Source organism: Oreochromis niloticus, linkage group LG23, assembly GCF_001858045.2.
Source record: "Oreochromis niloticus isolate F11D_XX linkage group LG23, O_niloticus_UMD_NMBU, whole genome shotgun sequence".
In the NCBI taxonomy this organism is placed as follows: domain Eukaryota; kingdom Metazoa; phylum Chordata; class Actinopteri; order Cichliformes; family Cichlidae; genus Oreochromis; species Oreochromis niloticus.
The window spans coordinates 42,150,252-42,171,255 of record NC_031986.2 but is presented as its reverse complement, the minus strand read 5'-3'; the positions used below and the strand labels follow the sequence as shown (position 1 = coordinate 42,171,255).

Sequence of the window (21,004 nt, the reverse complement as noted above, 5' to 3'; positions counted from 1 at the left end):
GGATATTCTTACTTTCTATTAGATTAAGTCACTTAAGTAATGCTCGGTCATGAGGGGATACACTAACAGAGGGAAGCTCATACCAGCTTTGCTTCTGTCTGAGGCTGTAGAGCACCTTTGGACAACTAAATGTAGGGTGGTGGTGTCTTTAGCGAGCACTTAGATGTGGATTTGCTGAATGTAAAAAATATTACTGCACCTCACCGCCTGTGTGATCCATGGAGAAGATTTCATGAACGAATAAATGAATAAAGTCAGAGATGATAACATAGAACAACCAAAGCCACAAAAAAGTGAACAAAAACCATGCCAGGGCAAAGTATCGAGGACAACAACTCTATGGAACAGAAGAACACAGCATAATAGCCTCTGGCTACACAGATAAAATGTGATATCAGCTCACGGCTCATTTTAATCTTTTCATGGGATTTAATGACAGCTCAAAATAAAGAGTATCACCACACTTATCCTTTAAACCCTTGTTAAATGTGAATCGTCATGCAGCGAATTTACGCCACACTCATCAGTATGGGAAACATCTGCTACGACCTTCCCAAACTGGAGCAAATATATCTCACACACATGCACATACATCAGATGTGTCAGAATCCCTTTATTCACCTCATTAATTTAGTTGCTTGTACTTAATACGCTTCTAAAAACTCTTGGACACACACACACACACACACACACACACACACACACACACACACACACACACACACACACACACACACACACACACACACACACACACACACAGTAATAATCCCCCATGCACGCACGCATACGCCGTGTTCTCTTTCACATCATGCACATTCCCTATCTTTCTCACATGCAGGTCTATTATCACATTTGGTTGGTAATCATCCAATCCATAAGAGATATGCAAAGCAGCAGTAATTGTGTTAGAGCCTAATTCGAGGCGCGATGAGGAGAGAGAGGCTCTTCTAACAGACATTAGGCATGCAGAGCACAGTTCCCATCAAGCGCTTCACTCCTATCTCCTCATCATTACACATACAATCTCCCTGACATCTCTAAAATGTCTCTGCGGGACTCGCTCCACGCTAACTATGGCTCTGCCTCTTTTTCAGTACCCTTTATTCTGTCTATCTTGTTTTTTTCAACCCAGCTTTTGTCTATTCTGTTATCCCTGCTCTCCATCACCTTCTCTTCTCCATCAGATTTCTCTATCTGACTGCAGCCTCCTCTCTCGTGTCCTCACTTTACATTTCCCTCTGCTTCATTCTGGCTTTCCTAAAGTGCTATTGGAGCACTTTTCACTGATGAAATTCTGTTTCAAGGAAGTATGGAAGGCAGAGTAAACAAACCTAACGTTACACAGACTTCCTTAGAGTGTACTGGCTTTGTCACTGCGTGGGCTCCCCTATAGTCTCAGGGTCTCATGGCAAAATGTGAAATACCGATAGATTTTTCTCGTTTATGAAAGTGAGCTGTCCTGTTTTTTGTAAGCGTGACTTTGAAACATATTTCAATACAAAGAGGAAAAGTAATAGTTTTTACGCCTGCAGCACACATATGATAACATGCTGCAGGTGGCTCCAGAGTGCTGATGAAAGTGCCATCTGTTGTACTTCAACCCAAACCACGACCCTTTTCAGAACCTAGCTAAATAGTTTTAACACCTAAATCTGCCCTGAGTAGTTTTTTATCAAGAAGATTTATGATCTAAACCTGTGGTAGCAGGTTTGATTATCTAAATCTAACCAAGTAGTCCAGATTGTTTAAACCTAATCAAATAGTCTAGATCAGGGGTGTCGAACTCCAGGCCTCGAGGGCCGGTGTCCCGCAGGTTTTAGATATCACCCTGGGTCAACACACCTTAATCAAATGATTAGTTCATTACCTCTGGAGAACTTCAAGACATGTTGAGAACATAATTTAGCCATTTAAATCAGCTGTGTTGGATCAAGGACATCTACAACTGCAGGACACCGGCCCTCGAGGCCTGGAGTTTGACACTCCAGGCGGGTGTCCAAATTCATGAGCTGCGTCCTCCTGAGGCCGCATTTGTAGACCGATTACGTCACAGTGACGCGATGAAGGCTGTCCAAATGCGTAGACTCCTCCGAATGCAGCCGAGAAATGTGTCCTCCTTTTCCCCGAATTTGAAGGATGGGTGGGGTGTATCCTTCGTGGCCCACCATATCCCAGAATTCATAGTGTGGCCCATCCAATTCCAGTTTCCAACAATGGCGGCCTCTACTAAGTTTTAATATTACTCTTATTACTCTTTCTGGGTCACAAAATAAACTTTTAACATATTTTCAGGCGAGAATGTAGCTGTGTAAACTTCAAATATCTGCTCGGTTTATCAGGACATCACATATTTGCAAAAGTGCTCCGACGTTTTCGGAGACGTCTGTTACCCACCAGCTTGATAGCTAGCCGGCACGATAAAAGCGAACTCCCCGCACATCATTTTCAACCCCGCCGCGGTCTTTCGCTACTCAGGTTAAACATGATATATAAGTCACTTAGATAACTTAATAACTTGTTATTGTTTGGCTTTTTTCAGAGTTTTATTTGTTTCTGAGTAACTCGGTTTGGCTGAGATTAAAGTTACAGTTTTCACACAGCTGAATAAACGTCAAACAGAAAACTGATTAAACAGAAGCGTGAGATGGTCGAGAATTTACGCCAGTGTCCTGTTATATTTTAGATAGAAAGGAACAGACGGCCGAGTTTATTAAACTCCACCGAGACAGCGGTGACACAAATCTGAAGGCTAGACCGTCCAATTTCACAGCCGCTTGCTTCCGGCCTACCCGAACTTTGGAGGACCCGGCCCACGTAGACTGCGAAGGCCGGGTCCTCAGGAGGTTGCAGCCTATGAATTTGGACACCCCACTGGTCTAGATTATCTAAACCTAACCGACTAGTCTGAATTGTCCAAACCTAATTGAATAGTCAGGACTGTGCAAACCTAATAAAGTAGTCCACATTATCTAAACCTACCCAAGTAGTTTTGACTGCTTAACCCTAAGTAAAAAAAAAAAAACAGGTCGACAGGAAGGCAGAAAAAGAATACAGCTTTATTAGCCATATTCCAAGTTTAATCCTCAACTCAACCTTGCTTTTTTTCCAGCCCCCCAAAGAAATGGCCTCTGGTATGAGTGGAAAATTTAGTCAAATTGCCCCTCTGGCCTCTAAATTGATACTTTTTCTCCCTTTAAAAGGTTGAAAATATTCTTTTTATGTACACAAATGTGACCAGTTACATGACAAATCAAAAGGACTTTTGCTCCAGTTTCCATATATATCTTCAGTTTGTTATCAGATAAAAAGAATTTTAAAAAAGTAATGCTCACGAAACGAGGTCAAAATAATTGGCATTTTTGTTTTGAAATTCCCTAAAACTAGGACTGGATAACTGAATCACAGCCTTTTCAGTGTCGCCACTTCTGCTTAACAAAGAGTTTTCCACCATGCCGAACACGAACAAGTATTCCTGCAGATGCAGCTCACCTCACATACAGATGAATATACTCAGAATTGCCTTCATAGTTTGGTTTATGTGATGATTATTGCTTGTTCACACAATGTACATTATTTTAAGAGCACAATGAGAACTTCTATACTATACACAACACAAACAAAGCACACAAATGCTGTCAGGAAAAGAAAACAAAAGAGGAAAAACAGATAAACAATACAGCTTCATTCAACACGCTCCCAGTTCGATCCGCAACTCAACCTTGCTTTTCCTCACTAAGACAAAACAGAGATGCAGAGAGCGAAGAGACAGACTGCACAGAGTGGAGAGGCATTTTTTGAATTGAGTAGGACAGAGTGATCAAGAGGGAGCAATTGAATGTGTGAGTGTGAGAGAGAGCGAGAGAAAGAAAGGAAGAAAGAAAAAACAGGGAAACAGAGACAGAGGTGGAGGAGGAGGAGCAGAGGAGGGGGAGGGGGAGGAGAGAGGGGAGTGTGGCTCTGCACAATAGGCCTAGACATGAATGCTCCTCGACACTCGTTTCCACACATCCCCTTCAATTTCAACTCTCTAATGGAACTAGCGATTCTCGGCACCCACTCACACTGTGCACAAAGGACGGGCGTGTGCGTGCACAGGAACAGCAGCACACACGAGCAGAGAGACACAAACGTTTATGAACATGTGCTGGTAACATACGCGCACACACAAAAAACGCAGGCGCATGCGGTGATGGAGCGACTGGAGGGGCGCAGGAGCGTGCACGCTAACACACCGAAGCTCACGCTGGCTCTACCCACACACTGACATTTCTAAAAGATTGCAGACAGCCAATGGGAAAGTACATGAGCTAATGTACACACACGCACGTACGAAGATTGCTGGGTACACGCACAAACACACAACTCCATTTGTGCCTGTGAATTTAATCCCTATGAGATAAAGGAGAAAGGTGTGTGCGTTTGCTCAGCATGCATCACGGTGCCCGTCTTGTGCTTCCAACCTCAGAGTTTGTGCGGGTGCATACAAGTGAAGGTCTTTAAATCATGGAAGCTGCTACTTTCGTGTGTGTCTCCATTCGTCAAAGCACGCTCCCTTCTCCCAATATGGCTGTCAGCGCACGCCGTCAATCATACGACAGCGTGCGTGTGCGCGTTTGTGAGTGTGGATGGGCAATACCAGACGAGGTCATCGATAAGGGTTGGCCCCTTGGAGGCCCATCGCTCTCTCCTCCTACAGGCTGAGCATAAATTACTCCCCCTGCTTCAGCAACACAAACTGATGTATGGACCACTCCCTCACCCACGCCCTGCCTGATTGAGGGCCTTTTCTTCTCCTCCGTTTCAAAATACCTTACTAGTTCTTACAGCACCGTTTTCACTGGATGTAAATATAAAGCCATTTTCCCAAAACCTACATCCACATGAAATGACTGTGTGATGCTCAAAATTACTAAAAACAACAACAAAAAAAAAAACATGTTAATTCCTCAGCAACTGGATTTACACACAGAATTAGGTGACCTCATTCAAATGAGATCCCCAAAGGAAACAGATTATGTTTAATAATCACACCAACAGTTCAATAAGCTGTCGGTGCATCACGAGGAATGCACACTTCCTTTTTTTGTCGTAGAAACACGTCAAACTTTGACACTTTGTATTTTAGACTTAGTCTACTACAATCCTATGATATTTAGTTGACCAAAACTAAAAGAATTTAGTCCTAATTAGGAATAAAACTAAACGTTTTTTTAATCAAAAGACTATGACTGCAACTAAATCAAAACCTGCTGGGCCAAAGGTGAGGGTAAGAAGATACATCATAGATGTACTTTCATACTTTATCTTCACCACAACAGCCCAGTACTGCGTCTGCATCACTGTTGACACCACATCCATCCATCTGTCAGCCTCCTGCTTTCCTCTTCCCTCACTTGTAAACAAGACCCTAAGATACTGTTACGTCCCCCCCGAAGGGGTCTAGGCAGGCGAGTGAGGAGACCAGTAACAGATGAGTCCAGAACAGAATGAAAGGAGAACAGACAGGTGTTTTTAGTAAATAAAATAGTCTTTATTATAGATAGTCTTAACAACGCCGTTTTACCAATAACACTTGGAAAAAGGAAAAAAGAAGGTTGCAACAACAAAGAACACAACAACCAAACAAAAACTCCACACCACGAGGAGGCACTTCCAGGGGCCCACAAGCTCACCCTGTCACTAGCAGCAGCTAGCTTTACTGCTGCCGAGGCCCACAAGCCCACACTACTCACGTAAAGCAGCTATACTGCTTCCACAACTCCACACTTCAGGCAGGATAACCGCACACCAAGAACACAAAACAGAGACACCAGAGAACACCACCCTGCTCACAGCTCATCCCCAGCTTAAATAGCCTCAGAGGTGATTGCTGAATGGATTCAGGTGGCAAACGAGGCTAACCAAGAGCAGCTGTGTCCTGGGGAGACAGGAGAGTGAGAGAAACAGAGGGGGTAGGAGTGGCAAGAGAGGAGGAGGCGGAGAAAAACACCACGCCCACACAAGGGCAGTTTCAGGAGGCCCAGCTAGGGCCGTAACAGATACTTAAAACCATCCACTTGAGGCAGCAGCTCGCTCCTGCACCGTGCAGTGGACACGCTGCCCTTTTCTGACTAAGAACCGTGGCTTCGGAGTTTCAGGTGCTAAATTCTCACCCCAGCTGCTTCACACTCGGCTTCCGGAGCAAGGATGATGAGTCCAAAGGAACCACAGCATCCGCCAAAAGCAGAGATGAGACTCCTGAGACCACTGAACTGAAATCCTAAAAAATCCTTTTTGCAAAAATTACTAGAATATTCTAGTAATGACCATAATTTCCAAACTGAACTTTGTGTTTTAATCAGTGACCTGAAACTAGTGACTGAGCCCATGAACTCATCAGGAAGGTGATGTGATGTCACACAGCTATAAAGCCAAGGGCCATTGCCCCATAGACATCTATACTACCAGACATACTTTTGTTAGAAAGGGAGTCACCCCCTGCTGGCCATTAAAAAAATGCAAGTTTAAAGTACTTCCACATTAGCTTCACTTTCAGATGTTGGCATCTTATATACTGTCTATGGTAAATCTTTGTACCAGTCACTGTCACTGTTTACTCACCCGTCCCATCAAAAAAAACACTAAGCTGCTCTCTAAGTATCCATGTCTGTAGCATAATAAAGCTACCACAATAAAGCAATGTAATATAACAGTTAGGACTATTTTGTTTGCAGTGGATCTACCAGTCAAACATCAGTGAGGCACATGCAACAGGTAACTTATGGAGACATTCCCTATCCTGGCAACCAATGCATCTGAGCCAGGTTAAAGAGAAAAAAACACTGTAATGAAGTGCATAATTCAAGGTCTTTTTATCTGCATTGATGAGGTTCGCTAACTGGCACCTCAAAGTCCAGGAAATTCTCCCAGCTGAATCGTCAGTATGAACAACAAGCAACTATACAGGGCAGGGAGTCCTTGAGACATTTTTCAATCACAGAGTACAAAATGATGCTAGATTATTGGTAAATGTATGATTTATCTGTGAGTATTAAAACAAATTGCTCTGAAATTACTACAACTTTTATTTGTGGCTCTCGCAGGTTTATCCATAACACGTATAGAGAGAGCACTACCTGTCAGACAGCTGGTAGCCAGGTTTATAAAATAATTCATTTATGCACAGCAAAGTAGCTACTTCCTGCTGACAGCACAAAAACATAATATTTCACTCAGATTTGGCTTCTTTGGATTTTTTCCTGTAGTATTTAAATCCACATGTCAAAGCTAACTGACAGGAAGAAAAATTCTAAATATTGGTAAAAGCAATAACAAAAAATTAGACGCATAACCCTCGGCAGTAGTTACATGACGATGGAGACACCTCAGTTTATAGAAGCATGTTAGAAAGGAAGCCGTAACCAACATAACACACACAGAAGGTAGAATAGAAACTTGATAAACATGCATGCCCCTCAGTTTGAATCTATCACATCCTGCAAGCAGAAAAGGCATCCTCCTGTGTTTCAATTTTCTTCACAAAAGCAATCTTCTGTTTACGATCATACAACAGTTTTACATCCTATGTGATGGGAATAAAAGAGCGATCTTTAAGGAGACTAAATACGGACTTACCTGTTTGTGCATCTCAATGTTGAGCCCGTAGGACATCTCATAGTACTACACAGAGAGGAGAAGAAGAAGAAAAAAAAAAAGCTATAAAAACAGAGGCACCAAACTGTTGCCAGAAAATCGTCTGTGCAGGAGCTCCATGCTAACAATTTATCATGCTCAACTGACTGCATGTGACAAATCACGTTTGAAGCTAATGTGCATTTTGATTGCACCACAATCGGAAATCACACAAAAATTCTGTTTCTCAGCTGGAACACTCGAAGCATCTTCAGTTTGGTTCGTTGCTTTTTTCACCAAAAGCAACGAATGCTAATATGATCATAAAAAACATTATACGGGCCTTCTTAAATCCAAGAGGTGATTCCCGAAAGGCATCATTACATTGCAGATTAATAAGAACAAGAATTCACAGGGGTACAGTAATCTTGAAACACTGCGGAAGACTTTATAGACTTTTCATTTTTGTCTTCGTTTTTAAGTAAACACCTTAATAACAACCTCCAATGTTCTTTGTTCGATGTCATTTGATGTAAAACGATGTGCTGCTGAAACCGAAGCTATGACAGCACATAAAAATAAACCGATCAACTGATTTGCATAATTAATCTGCCAGTTTGTCATTTTATCCTCCTTCTCATGTACACGCCAGCTCCCTCATACAAATGAAATTTGCATGTATGAACTGCCACAGAATATAAACACAGTTGTTTAATTTAAAGGGCCTACTGGAGTTCTGTTTGTCGCTTACAGCTGTTTGTGTGCAGGATGAGTTTCATTAATCTCTGCAATCATCGCACAGCAGCAGGATCCACATGTGCGCGCGTGGAACAAGAGACGTTGCCTCATTTATTATTAAGAATTATTAATTATCCAGACAAGGCGATGTGATCGGTAACAGTCCCTTTACTTCTACACTTCAGACATGTTCACGCACACATGCAAAGAGAAGACACAAAGAGGAAGAGAGACTGCGAGAGAAAAGGAGAGACAGAAGAGAAACAGCTTCTGTTGTGTGTCTCTGTGTGTGTGTGTTCAGTGTTAATGAGAGGGCCACCTTCTAGGCGTCAACCCTGTTAATCACCCACTCTGTCTGCAGGGGGACTGGCTCTGTCACTGGAAAACAAACAACACACAGATCTCTCTCTCACTCACACACACACACACACATTTTTGTCTCTCGCTTGTTGTCACTCACACACAAACACACACACACACACACACACACACACGCACGCACGCACACACAGAGTTGTTTGTGTTCAATTTCACACTGGCTCTCTCTTGTAAGTGAATGCACGTGCACGCACGCACGCACGTGCACGCACGCACGCACATGCACGCGCACTAAAACATAGCTCCGTAGCTGCTTGTGCCCACGCGGAAGCTCCCTAAAGTAATTACAGCGCTGGGGAAATGGAGGTGCTGCCGCTGGCTGGGGGAGTGGGGCAACCTGATATGCTATTAGAGGAGGAGTGGGGAGGTCGTAGTGGGGATACAAGACTCGGCCTGCCACTGATGGAGTGGAAGTGCGATTGAAAGTGCGCGTATGTGTGTGCGTGTGCGTGACTGACTGTGTGTGCGTTCGAGTCAGAGTGGGCGAAGGAAGGTGTTTTGGCAATACTGCATTCACAATTCAATTTTACAGGTTTTATTTCAGCTAAATCTGAAGATGGCTGCACAATTTCATCAGCATGTATCCAATAAGGGCTGTGCACATATTAAAAAAAACAAATACATTTTAAGCAAATGGTAACAAACGTGTAATTTATCTCAGTTAATCCAATACAGCAGATCTACAGAGGGGTGATAAAGTGAAGGAAATATCTCAACACTTGACCTCTACAAATGAGGAGATCCAGTAATTATTTTGGGGCAGGTGTCCCCTTGGAGGAAAGAGCAACTGCAAATCAATACAAATCCCTTCTGAGGCATCACCTTTATCCTATAATGAAAATTTTCCATACTGATGGGAGTGGTGTCTTGGCAAGTGATGCCAATTCTTCATCAACTCTTTCCCCCATAAAAACGACATCCCCTGTACTCTTAATGACGAGTTTTGACACCTCAATATATATCAATATAGATGTGGTTGGATGACTATTAGAATGGGTTATACCTTTTTCCAAGGGTTGCTCCAGTAAGCTATACAGGCAGAGATCACTCTCACTAACTTCTGATGCACAGCCAGTCATTTTGATCTAAAGCAGTCATGGGGGAAAGAGTTAAAAAGGTAAAGAATGCTTTAAATAATTAAGAAAATGTGATTCTTTTGGAAAAGCATGATTACTTCCCTCCAGTAGAGAACCAGAGGCTTGCAAAATAAATGCCAAGACACTCCAAAGCTGTTCTGGCAGCATGTGGTAGTCCCACTCCTCGCTAAAAACTCCAAAACTTTTGGCAGAATCAGGTCAGGGCATCATCTGCTCTCCTTTCTCACATGTATCGATGGTGCAGCGGTTAGCGCTGTCACCTCAGAGTAAGACGATCCGGTGTGAAGTTTGCATGCAAACCCTGTATCTGCTTCCTCTCAAAGACATCCATGTTAGCTTAACTGCTTTCTTGCATTTGTGCAATATCTCTAAAATTGGAACAATCCTGTCTAAGAGTGATGTAGAGTTTATTGGCTGGACTATTGTAATTCATTATTATCAGGTTGTCCTAAAACCTCCTTAAGAAACCTCCAGTTCATTTAAAATGCTGAAGCACGAGTACTGGCAGGAACTAGAAAGAGAAAGTATATTTCTCCCATATTGGGTTTTCTTCATTGTTAAATCCAAAATCAAATTTTAAATTCTTCTCCTCACATTTTGAATAATCAGTCCCCATCTTATCTTAAAGACCACATAGTGCCATATCACCCCAATGTAGCACTTCATTCTCAGTCTGCTGGTTTACTTGTGGTTCTGAGGGTACTTAAAAGTAGAATGGGAGCCTTCAACTTTCATCACATTTCCTAGGATGGCTTATTTCTACTAAACACACCTGTTATAAATATGTGTTGCACACCACTTTGTATTTAAAGGTGGTTGTCCCTGCCTGAGCTTGCGGGGGGTTTCTTCCCATTAAAAGGGAGTTTTTCCTTCCCACTGTCACCAAGTGTCATCTGATTGTTGGGGTTTTCTCTCCATTGCTGTAGGATCTTTACCTTACAATATGAAGCACCTTGAGACGACTTGTGATTTTGCCCTCTATAAATAAAATTAAACTGAACTGAAATTAAATGTGGCTGCCAGTCTAAAGCTACGTCCACACTAATGCGTTTTCAAACGAAAACGCATCGTTTTCTCTCCGTTTTGGCCTCCCGTCCACACTGAGACGGCGTTTTCCTCAAGGAAAAACGCAGCGTTTTGGAAACGCTCTCGAAAATGCATACATTTCAAAATTGAGCTGTCCCGTCGCAGTGTGGACGCTCGAAAACGCAGACTTTCTAAAACGATGACGCATTTTAGTCATGTGATGCAGTCATGTGACCAATTAAACAAAGATAGCGGAGTGTATTATACAGCAGTTGTTTTGATTGCTCTCAATTTTGACAGCTCTAAAAAAGATTAATATCAGTTTGTACATGCTCCAGACAGCTTTTCTTCAAATTCTTGAATTCTCACTCACTTTTGCGCATGCGCAGGACTGGAACGTAAGGTTTTCGGTCGTTTCAATGTGGACGCACACCTCTGTGAAAACGACTGAAAACGCTAGTGTGGACGCGGAGCGTTTTCAGACGAAAACGCCTTTTTCAAATCTATCCGGGTTAGTGTGGACATAGCCTAAAGCACAGCTGGCAAAAGTGATCCATGTTCTCACTTCTGGAAAGGAGGCTGCTGCCTGAGTGAAGTGCAGGAAAATGACACAGATCGGATGACGGGGTGATGTCAGACATTTGCATTCCCAATTCCACCTCAGGCTCATAAAAAAGCTCAGGGTTTTAGTGTGTGTAACCCTGAGTCAGGACCACTATACTGAAATTTGGATTTCTGTTCTATGTTCTTAAGACCAGGAGCACAAGACTCCTTTTAATCTATAGAGAGAACATATATAATATTGATTAATTCAGATGCAGCAAAGAAGGAGCTGAGGTGAAACCGTGTGAGATGATCAGCTGGGATTGCAGATAAGTTGGTCTACCTGCTAGCCTCAATACCGTGGCTTTTTTAAAAACTGTCACAGATCTCTAGACAACATTTTATTTCTTCTTTTAAATCTGTGACAGGGTTAGAAGTAAACTATTTATTATTTATTTGCTGGCTGCCTTTTTTTTTTTTTTTTTAATGTTGTTTTATTTCCCAGACCCAAAGATATTTTATTTCCACAGCTTCTTTTATTCTCTCAAATCTTGTTGGATAGTCTGAGGTCTTGACTTTATATAATAGTAAGTATGGCTTCGTGTAACTTCCAATTACATGTTTAGAAAACAACTGGTGTGTTCACTGTGCAATCTGCTTGAAACTGTTCAGATTCAAGCAGATTGCACTTTTATGCCCCTCACATTTTATATATGAAGCTTGAATTTCAAATAAAAAATGAAAGACCTTCCTACCTTTAACAAAAGGTGTGCTTGATTTGCATTTATCCAAAGAATCAGAACTCCTCAGCAGACTCTGGAAACACTGCAAAGTGCTACTTGTCTGGCATTTTCTCCTAAAAGTGTGCATGTTTCATTCAGCTGTGCATTTCCTGAATCACTGTGTTCCAGCACGATAGCTATAAGATGCAGGCTGAAGAAAAAGCTGCCTCATATTCTCCTCCTCACTAAAGTTAGACATGTGCAGTTAAGCAGGATTTACGCTCTGTCTGAATTGCATGTCTGATGGTCAGATAGCGTTAGAAACGCCTTTCACCCGCATCCTTTCTGACATTTGATAGTGGGTGACACACACACACACTCGATCTGTAATGTTCTAAATCCGACATTCACACCCGCTTCATGCTTTGCGGAGGTGAGAGAGAGAAGCCAGGGATCTTACTCAACTATTTGTTCTATTTTTCCAATGTTTCCCTGGAAAGACTAAGTCTTATCCCAGTTTTTAAATAGTATCACATCACATCACTGGAAAGTTTTAAATGGGGCCTATTTTGCAAAATAATTACACCTACCAAATAGAGAAAAGATCATTCCCCTCTTGCAACATAAAAATGGGGAAAAGCCCCACCTATAACCAAATCTAACCAAACCAATTTACCAGTTTTGTTTTGGCCAATTTTAGCAGCTTCGCCTGAGTAACTTGTTGGCGTCTTCACACAATCCAAAGGCAGGAATGTCAAGTTTCCTGTTGATTCTTGATTGGCCACATGTAAGATTGGGAGTTCATGTGGTTGCCTGTCTCTCTGTGTTAGCCCTGTGATGAATTGGCAAACCATCCAGGGTGAACCTTGCCTTCTGACCAGTGTCTGCTGGGACTGGCTCCAGCCCAGTTTTTCCTCCTGGCTGCAGTATTGTTCTGAACGATAGGTGCATCCAGTCAGAAGAAGTAGAAGATGTGGAAATGGGAAGCAAAGTTTTGTCAAAGTTTGCTTCAGAACGTCTGACATCTCTTGATGTGTAATCTGGGAGTCTCTGAGCTCCTGCACTGATATATCACTGAAGGTGCAGTAAAGACCAACCCACTCGAGTATCCTGATTCAATGTTTCTGTTTTAAGATTTAAGATGTCCAAAGTGCAGCTATCACATTAGAAATAATGAAAGACAGAAAGCTAAACTTTCTGCTAGCTTTCCTTTCTTGTAGCACCAGTGTTCCCCTTGTGCTTATATTCAACATATAAGCAACATATGATCTGGTCTTCTTAACAAATGTAAGAAGCACTCAGTTAATCAGTTTTGTGCAGAAGAGTCAAAATATACACTTTATTATTATATGCATTTTATGCGCCTTTTATGGGCTTGCAGACAAAATCTGATAAAGAAAGTCTAGCTTAACAATGGAAGCTGATAACCACTGCTGTGATACCCATTATCTTAAACTAGAGTTTTAGGGGTTTTCAAGCCTGGCTGTGTAATGTAATGTAGCACCAAGCTGCTAACTTGTATCAAAACTGAGTCTTGTTAAGCAAGAAAGGTTCAGTAGCTTCAGTAAAAGCAGGAACTCCCTTCTCCCATCTGTTTAGAAATAGACAATGCTGGGACATTAAAGACTTACATTATCTTGTTAAAAGTTGGTACAATATTGGATTTTAAAGTGGTCCTAAGAGATAATAATCTGTCCCTTAGTCATTTAAAAGCAGGACCACAAATTTTAAGGGGATAAAAACTACACAGAACACTCAAACTGAGCTTTGCTTCCATCAGCCTTTGAATTACCCATTGCATGTATGCAGCCTTGTCTGGTTTCTGTCTTTCAAAGTGTCCTTTAAATTGATTTAGCACATGCATCACAAACTGGAGGCAAAGGAGCACTCTTAAAAAGAAAAAAGAGATGCTTTGGTTAATGTTGCCAAAAAACAGAGCAGCTGAAAGTTGTATATCACTTTGTAGTGCCTCACAAGCTGATCAGAAAAATACCAAACCCTAATGAAAACTTTGTGCTGATAATATCAGCCTGCAGGCTACTAAACAGTCTGCAGAACATTTTTCTGTCTATAAAAGTCATCATGTCCCTTATTAATTTGTGCAGCTGCATTTCTTCAAACCCTTTAAATGCTTAAATCAACTATTACCTATAATCGGGATAAATCGCTGCAATTACACGAAGAAAAAAAACACACAAATCAGAATATGCTGGGCTCTGCAACACACTTTAGTAAGAGTTTCCATTTTTTTCTGAAATTCGTGGCATCGGTTTTTCATTAAATCTGTTTTACACGACTGTGCTCTTGTTTCAGTGGGTGTGTGCTTATGTGCACAAGCACGACAATGCCTGAGTGTGTGTGTGTGAAACTGTGTGTACACATGTCTGCCTGAAAGATACACAGAGGAATTGTGTGTTTGTATGTGTCTGCTGCCCTGCTGATGGTGGAGAGAGCAGTGCGGCAGCGCAGATGAGATGAGATTAAAGCCAGTCAGAGGATCAATTAGAGGCAAAACATCAGACGGCTACACAGCTACGGCCAGCAACAATGAGATTAGCCCCGAGGTGGAGCAGAGAGCAGGCAAGCACATCTGCGTGTGCATGTTTGTGTGTGGATGTGAATGTGTGGACAGAGACAGAGAGATGGGGGGAAAAGAGGAAATGAAGGGGGCTGGGGAGAGACGAGTAACACATACATTAACTACAGAAGCAAAAAGGAACAAAGCATGAAAAATTCTGGTTTATTTCAGTTCAGGTTTTGTTTTTAGGGAACATGATACCATCATTTCAATCATGTTAAGTGTTGAGATTTCAAGTCAAACAGGGCTACAATCAACACCAGTCAACAACTGGATTTGATTGTACTGCATACTTTAGGGTTTCACCAACATGTCCTTCAAACTGAACTAAAAAAATGTTTTTTCCAGATATGACATCCCAATTTGAAGGACGGCATTATTTGTCTGTGCCAAAATTGTGCAAATCACGGCTGGAAAAAATTACATTTTACGATCCATTAGCACGGCAAAAGTTTTGTTTGCTCACTTAGTCCAATCTCCTCCTGCTGCAGGCTTCATGGCTCTGTAATAACATCACCCAACTTCCTTCTTTGTTCGCTGACAGACAACAGCCTTTGTTCCAGCAAACACTAAAAGGATATGTCGCTTGATCATTATTAAGGCATGCTTTTTCAGGGCATTTGCTGAAACAACTGATGCCGTCCATTTTCTTCGAAGAAGAATCTAATTAAGAGCTCCTCGCACATCATCCGAGTTATAAGACTGTTTAGATGAGTTTTGGAAATTAATAATGTAACTGTCAGATTCCCAAACAAAGGAAACATTTTTCAAGAGAAGCACAACGACGACGTCACTTCTTTGCTTAAACTGAAATCATTTGCAAGCAATTTTAAGAAAACCTATAAAAATGGCTTGCTGTGCAAACGGGAAGGTGGTGAAGGGTATGGAGGAGGTAGAGTGAAAATATATATGAATATAACACAAAGAAGTTGCACAACTAAAATCTGCATTGGTTAAAAACAGTGAAAAGATGAGATTTCCATCATCTCTGATGCGCAGCACACACAGCTTAACTCACCATGATATAATGGCGCTGCATCTCTGACTTCTCACTGGCCAACTTGTCACACTCGAGCTTCAAACTGGAGAGAGAGGGAGGGGAGAGGAGGACAGAGTCAGACCTTGTTATTCAGCTCGACAGTCTTCCTTCTAAAAGTGCTGACACCAGGTGACTTCTACCCCCCTTCATCATCATTACCTCCACTTTCACCGGCGGCACTGTCATCACTTTCATCATTGCTTCAACCGCCACCATCATCAGCAGCAGCAGCACCACCTCCGTTCTCATCATCCCCCGCCACCATTTTCATCTATATCATCGCTGCCAACTGCATCATCATCATTAGCACCATCATCATCATCCTCGCCTTTATTAGTCAGTGGCAGCGTGTTCGCCGCACTTGACATGTGTCGATTGACAGGAGGAGGTCAAACTCGCTCTGAACTCCAGAGACGAGTCGAGCCAAAATGTCTGCTCACTAAATCAAAGAAGAGGCAGCGAAGCAAAAAGTCTAAATATAGTGTTGACGCGTTCTCTGCGACCCTTTCCCTGCGACAGCCATTAGCTGTAATCATGTCAGCGTTGATGTCACGCGAGGCGACAGGACAAAGGAGGATGCATCAACAAGTCAGCCTGATTGTCAAATAAAAACGACAGAGGTGGAAAAAAAAGAGCCCCTCTGTGATTTTGATTGAAGCAGCCTTTTATAGCGTGTCAGTCACAGGCGGAATCATCCGATGTGAAGTGTGGGTAAGACTCATCAAAATATGCAGACACACATGCTAGATAGGTTCAGATTTAGGATAAGTCTGTAACCTGTTTGATGGTGTGTGTATATTTATGCAGGGATGTTCTTCTCAGCTGTCTGCGGGAATGACAGCTCGATTATAGCGAGCGATGGCTCAGTCTTTGCCGCTGTTAGTCTTAACTGGCAGACTGAACACCGTGTTACACACAGGCAATAATGTAAGCTTACTCATACACACAGAATTGTGCTGCTTTTTCTATACTTACTGTAGCTACTGCAGTGTAGACTGGAGCTAGAGTCTCCATCCTTGCCCTGACTTTAAATACAAAAAAAGTACAAAAACCACAATATAATATAGTATTCCAGCCTGGTATTGTGATAGGATGCCACCTGTATAACAAATCCAGTCAAGAAATTTCCATGGTACTAAATATTCTACAGTTAGCCGTTAGTGGTATTATAACAAAGTGAATGTGACTGGGAATGACAGCAACTCAAACATGAAGTGGAAGGCCATGTAAAGTTACAGCACAGTGCACAGGGATCGCCAGCTTTCTGGAGAGTCATCGCTACAGACCTCTAAACTTTACGCGGCCTTCAGATTGGCTCAAGAACAGTGTGCAGAGAGCTTCATGGAACGGATTTCCACAGCAGCTGGGGGAATTATGGAAGGGGTTGTATTTCAGGAGGTGGCTCAACCCCTTAATTAGTAAAAGGAACTCTTAATGCTTCAGCATACCAAGACATTTTGGACAATTTCATGCTTCCAACTTTGTGGGAACAGTTTGGGGATGCCCCTTTATTGTTCCAACATGGCTGCACACCAGTGTCCAAAGCAAGATCCATAAAGACATGGTTGAGCGAGTTTGGCTTGGAAGAACTTGACTGATCTTCACAGAGTACTGACCGAAACCTGATTTGGATGAATTAGAGCAGGCCTTCTCGCCCAACATCAGTGTGTGACCTCACAAATACGTTACTGGAAGAATGGTTAAAAAAGAAAAAATTCCCATAAACGCAATTCTAAACCTTCTGGAAAACCTTCCCATAAGAGCTGAAGCTGTTCCAAAGGGTGGGCTGACATCATATTAAATCCTATGGATTAAAAATGGGGTGTCACGGAAGTTCATATGGGCAAAAGCAGACAAGTGAATACTTTTGGCAATATAGAGTATGTGTTTTATTCAATGTAGTCATGTGAAAAAGCAAGTTTTCACAGTACTATGCAGGCCTGTGAACTCCTTACTGGTTCTATAGGAAATAGGAGGTTAAGTAGCAGCCAGGTGCTGCTAATCAAAAGAAATTCATTAACTCATCATGCAAGAGCTACATCTCAGTCTCCAGAGGCCTCAGATTGAATTTTATGACCGTACAATTGTAAAAAGACTAAACAAATAAGGCTTGATGACAAGGCAAGGAAAGCCACACACTCAGTGGATAAAACAGGTGCTGAGAAGCTTTCTCAATGGTTGGAATAGTTTGTAAGTTGTTTATAGCTGGAAAAAAAGTAAATTCTTAGGGATCCACCCAAAGTCCAGTACTCCAAGGATCTTCCAGAAAAAAAAAACAGAACAGGGAACAAAGATTCATGTCTATACCACTATCCAGGACGTGTGGAGCAGTCATGAATAGTAAGATGTCCTCCAAGAGTGAACGGCAAGGATTGCTGCTAAGCAGTGAGAGTGCCTCAGGCAGCAGAAGACAGAGGTGTTAAGGAAAGGCGAAGAAGACCAATGCTGATCCATCCAAGGTACCATTGGCAGACAGAAGAAAAAACGTGCACCAAAAAAAAAAAAATCCTACCAGTAGGTACAATTTACAAAAGGCCAGGATGAAGAAAAACACACATTATTCAGATAAAAGCAACACTGGAAGAGTCTAGTCTAGTCAGTCTAGTTCATTAAACACAACCACAATTGCGGGAAAAACAGCTGACTTGACTATTATCCAGATGACAATCGTGAATACCACAGCCACAGAAGGTCATTACTGAAAAGTGGATTTAAGCATGTTAATGGAAAGCTGACTAGAAAGGAAAAGCATAGCAGAAAAAGATGCACAAGAAACAAGGATGGCTGCAGTCTTGAGTGGAGTGTCAAGAGAAGTTGATTCAAGAACTTGTGAGATTTTCACAAGGAGTACCTGAGGCTGGTGTCATTGCATCATGAGCACAGAAATGTTCAGGAAAAGAACTACAACCAGCACATTTCTAATATCAAGCCACTCCTGAACCAGATGCAATGTCGCAACTTCTTATCTGGGCTAAGGAGAAAAGGAACTGGACAGATACACAGTGTTTCAAAGTAAATGTATCATTTCATTGGAAACCAAGGTCCTAAAGTATAGAAAAAGAGTGCAGAGGCACAGAAAGTAAGGTTGGTTTTTGATGTCCAGGGTGATGTTTCCACAGTCTGTGATAATTTAAGATGCCATGTCATCTGCTGGTGATTGGACTTGATAAAAACACAGTGAGCCAAAATCAATATAGCCATCTACCAGGAGATTTCAACGCACTTTATCCTTCCATATGTTGGCAAACGTTATGAAGATGCTGCTTTTCTTTTTCAGCAGACCTTAGCAACTGCCATCCATGCCAAAACATTTGCTGACCATATTATTAATGGTCAGCAAACATTATTTTGCAGACGTTTGTGATTGGCTAGCCATGTCCACTGACCTGAAGCACATTGAAAATCCATTGTCAAGAGGAAAACCAAGAATACAGATGAGCTGAAGGCTACTATCAAAGCTTCTATAAAACATTGGCAGTGCCACAAGATGACCACTTCCATGCCAAGCTGCAGTGATGCAATAATTTGCAGTAAAGGACCCCCAAGTACTGAGTGTATAAGTGAAATTACTTTAAGGAAATTGAACATTATTTAATTAACATAATTTATGTTACGGGATTTCTCATTTTCATGAGCTATAAGAACATAATCATCAAAATCAAAACTAAAAAGTTAAAAAAAGAACATGTTAAAGTTTACCTTCTGGAATGAAAAAAAATGTTTTCCCACTATTGTAATTGATGATGGGATATCTGTGTTTGTAAGTAGAGAGAAACATCCTCTTCTGTCTTATCTCAGCTCTCATGGTGCTCTCACAGCAGCTCTTTCTAATGTAAACGCTAACAGCCAAACAGTTTACCTTTTTTCCCCCGCTCTGTCTCCTGTGTTTCCTTTTCTGTCTCCCTTCGTTTTATATGTGTATTTTCTGTCACTCTGAACTCTGTTAACAACTCTGTAACCCTGTTACTTCCTGTTTTTTTGTTAATAAGTCACCTTGTGTGTCTTGTGTGCTGGTTTGCTTACTGTGTTAGCATTTTCCCCTTGTCTGCTCTGCCCTCATTAGATTCACCTGAGTCTTCTTTCCCAATTAGTCTTCTCCGTGTATTTATAGATAGTCTCTTCTTCCTTTACTTGTCAGTTCATCTGACTTGCTTGGCTGTTTTTCTGTCTGGGTTACTGCCTCTGTCTTTCTCCACTCCTTTTGGCTACTTCTTCGTTCTTCCATTTATTACCTTTAGTTTGACATTTGTCATGCCTGAGGTTTCTTTTTTTTTAAATCCAACCAGCCTCCCACTATCAGCTTTGAGGTCTTCATATCAGTAACATTTTTAATGCCCTTTATTTTTATTATTTATTTGCCATAATATTTAAACTCATAATGATTGGTTCTTGCTGCTGAAAACAAGGATGCCATCTTCGTGCATGACAATGTTTCTCAAGAATCCACACGTGTATAAAACAAGTAAACAGCGACCCGCTTTAAAAAAAAATCCACTCTGGAGCAATAACACTCAACATTTATCGTATCAACCATCTAACTCTTTTTATCAATACGAAGAAATTGAGAACAGTTGCAGCCAAAATGCAACCAAGCAAAGTAAAGATGTGCACTTGTTGGCTGGTCCAAGTAAAGGATATCTGGTTATGACTGCTCACACCTTGGTAAGCAACAGATGTCCAACCTGATAACACTGACATGTGTGAAGGGTTTTTTTTTTTCCTTTGGGCTGGTGATTTTAATCCTTAATCCTGTGTTCGTACGAGCAGCCTCCACTCACCCAAAATGGTCCCCTTCCCACTTACATAAAACCCTTAGCGCCATCCCTGTGTACATGCGTAGGCTGTATGGTGGGTTGTCATGACAACAGGCGTCCCCGCTGCCAGCCTACCTGGGATTGGCTCCGTGCCTCCTCTGATTGGTGCTCAGCAGCCCCCGGGCCTGCGCCACTGTTCTCAAACGACACTTTGATGGAGTTTTATTGCCGATTCTTCCGCCTCTAAATCGCTCCTGCTGTCATCTTTATTTTGATTTATGTATTCCCTGATCTATTTATGCATGTGAACGAGGGGAGGGGAGAAGAGACGGGGGAAGGAGGGTGGGCTGTCGGGTGGGAAGAAGAAGACAGCGACAGCTACAATGCTCGGTACTATACCCGGGGGAACGCCTGCGGTACATTTGCCTTTTAAAGTCTTCAGCAACAGACACACGCAGCTCAGCAGAATACTACAAAGCCTCGTCTATGGCTCCCAAGCCCCCCACCCAATCCCA

The 21,004-nt window shown here is 42.0% G+C and overlaps 1 protein-coding gene across 2 annotated transcripts in view; it reads right to left on the bottom strand.

The window, feature by feature from the left end:
- tle5 (TLE family member 5, transcriptional modulator) overlaps positions 1 to 21,004 on the bottom strand; it is a 54,837-nt gene that overhangs the window by 8,441 nt on the left and 25,392 nt on the right. For both annotated transcript variants that reach the window (XM_005479042.4, XM_003439831.5), the window contains exons 3-4: positions 15,715 to 15,778; positions 7,618 to 7,662 (exon numbers count right to left, since the gene is read on the bottom strand). In XM_005479042.4, coding sequence (XP_005479099.1) covers positions 7,618 to 7,662; positions 15,715 to 15,778 — 109 coding nt within the window. The remainder of the gene's footprint in view (positions 1 to 7,617; positions 7,663 to 15,714; positions 15,779 to 21,004) is intronic.